We start from the raw sequence: 6,176 nt of genomic DNA on the forward strand, positions 1-6,176 counted from the left end.
ATGTGTTAAGTAATGGCAGGTGAGAAACAATGGAGTCAGTAAAGTAAAGTAAGGTGTTAAGCAATAAGAGATGTACAACACTGATAGTGAAATGTTAATGAGAGGTGTAAAGTAATGGCAGGTGGAATGTAATGGTAGTATAAAGTAATGGGGGACATAAAGTATTTGTTGGTGTTATGCATTATGATGTATAAAGTGATGGAAGTGTAAGAAAAATGTAAAACAATAGGAAGGACAAATCAAGGCGCTTATAAAGCAGAGGGAGTGTATGGGGTGTTGCAAGATGAAAATGATAATCAACTTGTGGAATATGAAAGTGATTATTTGAAATTTCACGGTAAACCATGGAAAACAAAGCCTGAACTTAGGAAAACAGAAAATTGTGTGGACTGAAATGACGGAAAGGTGGAAAAAGAAACTTTAAAGTTATACTAAATAATCAAGTTACTAGAATAGTAGTCATAGTCGTAGTAGTAGTAGTAGAATCAGTAGCAGTAGTAGCTGCATTAGGAGTAGTAGTAATTGCAGTATTTGTAGTATTAGTAGTAGTAAAAACAATAGTAATAGTGGTTGTAGTAGTAGTAGTAGTTGCAATAGTAGTAATAGTAGGAGGAATAGAAGACATATTCTTATAACTGGTAGTAGTAATACGACTAGTAGCAGTAATAATAGGTGGCAGTGGTGGTGGTTGTGCTAAAAAGAAAAGTGATTGGTGGCAGACGCAATGGTAATGTGAATGCTGATTGGCGGAAAACATGAGGAGGCGCTCTCTCCCCCACCACTAACTCCTACCTCTTTATCCAAGTAACTTTCAATCCCCTAATCATGCCAAACATTGGGGGTGAGTACCTCAGACATTCCAAACACAATCAAGATAGGTACCAATGGCATCAAGTGAAGACAGCGACTATTACAAGCTCCTCGGCGTGAGCCGCGGTGCCACGCTCGAGGAAATCCGCAAAGTGTACCGGCGGCTCGCCCTCCTCCACCACCCGGACAAGAACCCGGGCAGCGTGCGGGAGGCGACGGCAAAGTTCCAGCGTATCCAGGCCGCCGTGGAGACGCTCTGCGACCACAGGAAGAGGGTCGTGTACGACAGAGAGTTACGCCAGCGAGAGAGCAAGAGGAAGAGGGGCGAGAGCTGCAGGCAGAGGGAACACAAGAGGAAGAGGGAAGAAGGGCGTCAAGAGGAGACCCATCACCGAGAACAGCGGAAGGACAAGTGGAGAAGGAAGCAGGGAGAAGAGAGGCGGAAGAGGCATCAGAGAAGGCGGCGACGGCAAGGAACAAGCTACCGAAGTGACGATGACGACGAAGACATGCAAGATGAAGTTCCTGAGGAAGAGAGCAACGAGGAAAACGAATGCACGGAAGAGAGTTCTGACGAGGAAGAGGAACGCGTGTACCGGGCGTATGAACACGACTCAGATTACGAGGCTAAGAAGGATGAAGGCTCCGGTTCCTGCAGCGACTACGAGTCCGAGGAATCGTCTGAGATGGAGACTCCATCTGAGGAAGAGTCTGAGCCAGAGTCTTTCCACCAGCAAGACTCCGACTACGACCCCGAGTCCGAGGCGACGAGTGACTCTTCCAGCGACGAAGAGTCAGACGTTGAGGCCGAGAGCGAATCCTCCTCCGAAGACGACGACGAGGAGGAGGAGGAGGAGGAGGAGGAGGAGGAGGAGGGGGAAGAGTGGACAGAACATGAAAAGGAGAAAGAGTCTGAAAAGGAAGATCATGATGAAGATCGGCCCGAGAAGAGGCATAACAAAAGAAAGAAAGAGGATGAGGATGAAGAAGAGTTTAGACAACGTGAAAAGAAAATGAGGAGAGACAAGGAAGAGTCCGAAGACGAAAGGAATGATGAGGAAGAGCGGCACGAAAAGAGACTTGAGAAAAGGAAGAGACAAGACGAAGATGAAGAAGAGTTTAAACAACGTGAAAAGAAAATGAAAGATGATGATGAAGATTTCGAATACAAAGAGAAGGAAGAAGAATCAGAAGAGAAAGAGAAGGATAAAGAATCAGAAAACAAAGCGAAGGATGAAGAATGGGAAGACAAAGAGAAGGATGAAGAATGAGGGGACAAAGAGAAGGATGAAGAATCGGAAAACAAAGAGAAGGATGAAGAATCGGAAAACAAAGGGAAGGATGAAGAATCGGAAAACAAAGAGAAGGATGAAGAATCAGAAGACGAAGAGAATGTCGATGAGTTTAAAGACGAAGAATAGGATGAAAACTACGAAGAAGAAGAGAAGGAAGAAGAGTCTGAAGACAAAGATGAGAAAGAGGAAGAATCCGAAGAGGAAGACGTGGAAGACTAAGAAGAAGAGGAAGATTCCAAACACGAAGATGAGCAATCCCAGAGCGAAATTGATTGGACAGAAGAGGAGGCGGAAGAGGAGTCAAACTCTAAATGGGAAGCGACCACTCACTTCGAGAAGGAGGAAGAAGAAGAGGAAAAGGACGGGTGGAAGAAGAAATAGAAACGAAAGCTGAGCAGCGATAAGGAAGGCGCCAGTAAGAAGAAAAGGCGAGGCTGAGCTGTGTGACTCTTATAGGGACTCCGTCTAAGACGTGGAGACAGAGAGCGACGCCGTGCCGCCTCCGAAGAGGACGACGAAGAGGAGGAGGAAGAGAAGGCCCAGAATGACGCACATGTCTCTCTCTCGAAGAGGACGAAAAGAAGGATGCAGAGAGTGGCTAATCCTCCGAAGAAGAGGAGGAAGAGAAGGATGCAGAGAGTGATCCACCTCTAAAGAGGAGGAAGAGAAGGATGTAGAGTTAAATATCCCTCGAAGAAGAGGAGGAAGAGAAGGATACAGAGAGTAGAATATCTCCCGAAGAAGAAAAAGAGAAGGATGCAGAGAGTGGTATATCTCCCGAAGAAGAGGAGGAAGAGAAGGATACAGAGTGAATATCTCCTGAAGAAGAAGAGAAAAAGAAGGATGCAGAGTGGAATATCTCCTGAAGAAGAAGAGAAAGAGAAGGATGCAGAGTGGAATATCTCCCGAAAAAGAGGAGGAAGAGAAGGATGCAGAGTGGAATATCTCCCAAAGAAGAGAAGGAAGAGAAGGATGCAGAGAGTGGAATGTCCCCCGAAGATGAGGAAGAGAAGGATGCAGAGAGTGGAATGTCCCCCGAGGAAGAGGAGGAAGAGAAGGATGCAGAGAGTGGGAATCCTTGAAGAAGAGGAAGAGAAGGATGCAGTGAGTGATATTATCCCCGAAGAAGAGGATTAAGAGAAGGATGCAGAGAGTGGAATATCTTCCGAAGAAGAGGAGGGAGAGAAGGATGCAAAGAGTAATAAATCTCCCGAATAAGAGGAAGAAGCGAAGGATGCAGAGGGTGACGCTTCCTCTGGACATGAAAAAAAATGAGGAGACTGAGAAAGAAGAGAATGATGGAAAAGGGCCTCGCGAGGACAGGCATGACAAAAGAAAGTGACAGGAGAGTGATGTAAAAGAATTTAGGCAACGCGAAATGATAATAAGAAGAGGCGGAGAAGAGTCGGAGGACGAAGAGAAGGAAGAACAATAAAGAAACAAAGAGGATAATGAAGAGTCGGAAAACGAAGAAAAGAAAGACCAATAAAGAGATAAGGAAAAAGATGAAGAGTGGGAAAACGAAGAGGACGATTATCAATAAAGACAGAAAGAGGATGATGAAGAGTCTTAAGATCAACATGTCGTAGGGTCGTAATGTCGTGTTTCCATGTCGCACGATGTTCTTGCTTTCCAAAACTTGTAAAAACGCATTTGTGGGTTGAAGGAAACACGTTGAATTTCATAATCTTTATTTATCTTTTATTACTAAGTTCAAGTTACACTCACACGACCATATACGACTTCTTTCAACCGTCACACACGGCTCCTTGGCTAAAGAAAAAGCTACTTAGAATTACACTCATCTCTCTTCAGAGGAAAATTGTCAAATATTTGAAATACTTTGCATAATATATCTGATCACATACACACACACAGAGACACACTGACACACACACACACACACGCACACACACACACACACACACACACACACACACACACACACACACACACACACACACACACACACACACACACACACACACACACACACACACACACACACACACACACACACACACACACACACACACACACAAGCAGCTGATCTGTGAACATGGAAGTAATCTAAAAATTATGAGGAACGTGATCTTCTGAGTCTGGAGATGTGTTAAGTAATGGCCGGTGAGGAAGGATGAAATCTCTAAAGAAAAGTAACGTGTAAAATGAGAGACGTTCAGTAGTGGTAGTGAAATGTTAATGGGAAGTGTAAAGTAATGGCAGGTGGAATGTAATGATAGTATAAAGTAATGAGGGACGTAAATTATTTGTTGGTGTTATGCATTATGAGGTTTAAAGTGATGGAAGTGTAAGAAAAATATGAAACAACACTAAATATATTGAAAGGCACTTATAAAGCAGTGGGAGGGTATGTGGTGTTGCGAGATGGAGAAAAATTATCGATTTGTGGCATATGAAAATGATTACTTGAAATCTCACGGTAAAACATGGAAAACAAAGCGTGAACATACGAAAATAGAAAACTGTGTGGACTGACATGACGGAAAGGTGAAAAAAGAAACTTTGAAATTGTACTGAACAATTTTAAGAGGGTAGTAGTAGTATTGGTAGTAGTAGCAGTAGTAATAGTAATAGTAGTGGTGGTAGTAGTAGCATCAGTAGTAGTAGTAGTCGCATTAGCAGTAGTAGTAATTAGATAGGTGGTCGTACTACTTTTAGTATTAGTATTAGTAGTAATAGTAGAAATAGTTATGGTAGTAGTAGTAGTAGTAGTAATAGTAGTAGTAGTAGTAGTAGTAGTAGTAGTAGTAGTAGTAGTAGTAGTAGTAGTAGTAGTAGTAGTAGTCGTATTATTATTAGTAGTAGTGGTAGTAATACTATTAGAAGTACTAACAGTAATATTAGATATAGAAGTGGTTGCGGTGGTAGTGGTGGTGATGTTGAAAAGAGAAAAGTGATTGGTGGCAGACGCAATGGTAATGTAAATGCTGATTGGCGGAAAACATGAGGGGGCACTCTCTCCCCCGCCACTAACTCCTACCTCTTTCTCTAAGTAACTTTCAATCCCCTAATCATGCCAAACATTGGGGGTGAGTACCTCAGACAATCCAAACACAATCAAGATAGGCCGAGGAAATCCGCAAAGTGTACCGGCGGCTCGCCCTCCTCCACCACCCGGACAAGAACCCGGGCAGCGTGCGGGAGGCGACGGCAAAGTTCCAGCGTATCCAGGCCGCCGTGGAGACGCTCTGCGACCACAAGAAGAGGGCCGCGTACGACAGGGAGTTACGCCAGCGAGAGAACAAGAGGAAGAGGGACGAGAGCTGCAGGCAGAGGGAACACAAGAGGAAGAGGGAAGAAGGGCGTCAAGAGGAGACCCATCACAGAGAACAGCGGAAGGACAAGTGGAGAAGGAAGCAGGAAGAACAGAGGCGGAAGAGGTATCAGAGAAGGCGGCGACGGCAAGGAACAAGCTACCGAAGTGACGATGACGACGAAGACTTGCAGGATGATGTTCCTGAGGAAGAGAGCAACGAGGAAAACGAATGCACGGAAGAGAGTTCTGACGAGGAAGAGGAACGCGTGTACTGGGCGTATGAACACGACTCAGATTACGAGGTGGAGACGGATGAAGGCTCCGGTTCCTGCAGCGACTACGAGTCCGAGGAATCGTCCGAGCTGGAGACTCCATCTGAGGAAGAGTCTGAATCAGAGTCTTTCCACCAGCAAGAGTCCGACTACGAGCCCGATTCTGAGACGACGAGTGACTCTTCCAGCGACGAAAAGAGTCAGACGTGGAGGCCGAGAGCGAATCCTCCTCCGAAGACGAGGAAGAGGAGGAGGATGAAGAGGGGGTAGAACATGAAGAGGAAAAAGAGTCTGAAAAGGAAGATCATGATGAAGACCGGCCCAAAAAGAGGCCTGACAAAAGAAAGAAAGAGGATGAGAATGAAGAAGAGTTTAGACAACGTGAAAAGACAATGAGAAGAGAAAAAGAAGACTCCGAAGACGAAAGGAATGATGAGGAAGAGCGGCACGAAAAGAAACATGAGAAAAGGAAGAGACAAGAAGAAGATGAAAAAGACTTTAAACAACGTGAAAAGAAAA

The 6,176-nt window shown here is 44.7% G+C and overlaps 2 protein-coding genes across 2 annotated transcripts; both read left to right on the forward strand.

Moving 5' to 3' along the window:
- The first annotated feature begins 884 nt into the window (after positions 1-884).
- On the forward strand, positions 885-2,081 carry LOC135107375 (glutamic acid-rich protein-like). Its single transcript, XM_064017150.1, has one exon. The coding sequence runs from the start codon at positions 885-887 to the stop codon at positions 2,079-2,081; it is 1,197 nt and encodes a 398-aa protein (XP_063873220.1).
- Positions 2,082-3,034: 953 nt separating this feature from the next.
- On the forward strand, positions 3,035-5,927 carry LOC135107379 (cilia- and flagella-associated protein 251-like). Its single transcript, XM_064017161.1, has 2 exons — positions 3,035-3,173; positions 5,215-5,927. Exons 1-2 carry the CDS (start codon positions 3,035-3,037, stop codon positions 5,925-5,927), a joined length of 852 nt encoding a protein of 283 aa, XP_063873231.1.
- The last annotated feature ends 249 nt before the right edge of the window (positions 5,928-6,176 follow it).

This window comes from Scylla paramamosain, chromosome 2, assembly GCF_035594125.1.
Source record: "Scylla paramamosain isolate STU-SP2022 chromosome 2, ASM3559412v1, whole genome shotgun sequence".
Taxonomy (NCBI): domain Eukaryota; kingdom Metazoa; phylum Arthropoda; class Malacostraca; order Decapoda; family Portunidae; genus Scylla; species Scylla paramamosain.

Excerpts from the sequence above, each read along its gene's own strand:
- LOC135107379 (XM_064017161.1), top strand. The coding sequence starts at position 3,035 with ATGCAGAGTGGAATATCTCCCAAAGAAGAGAAGGAAGAGAAGGATGCA. Across the intron at positions 3,174-5,214 it reads GGAAGAGAAGGATGCAGAGA|TGTACCGGCGGCTCGCCCTC; the intron begins GTGGGAATCCTT and ends AAATCCGCAAAG.
- LOC135107375 (XM_064017150.1), top strand. The coding sequence starts at position 885 with ATGGCATCAAGTGAAGACAGCGACTATTACAAGCTCCTCGGCGTGAGC.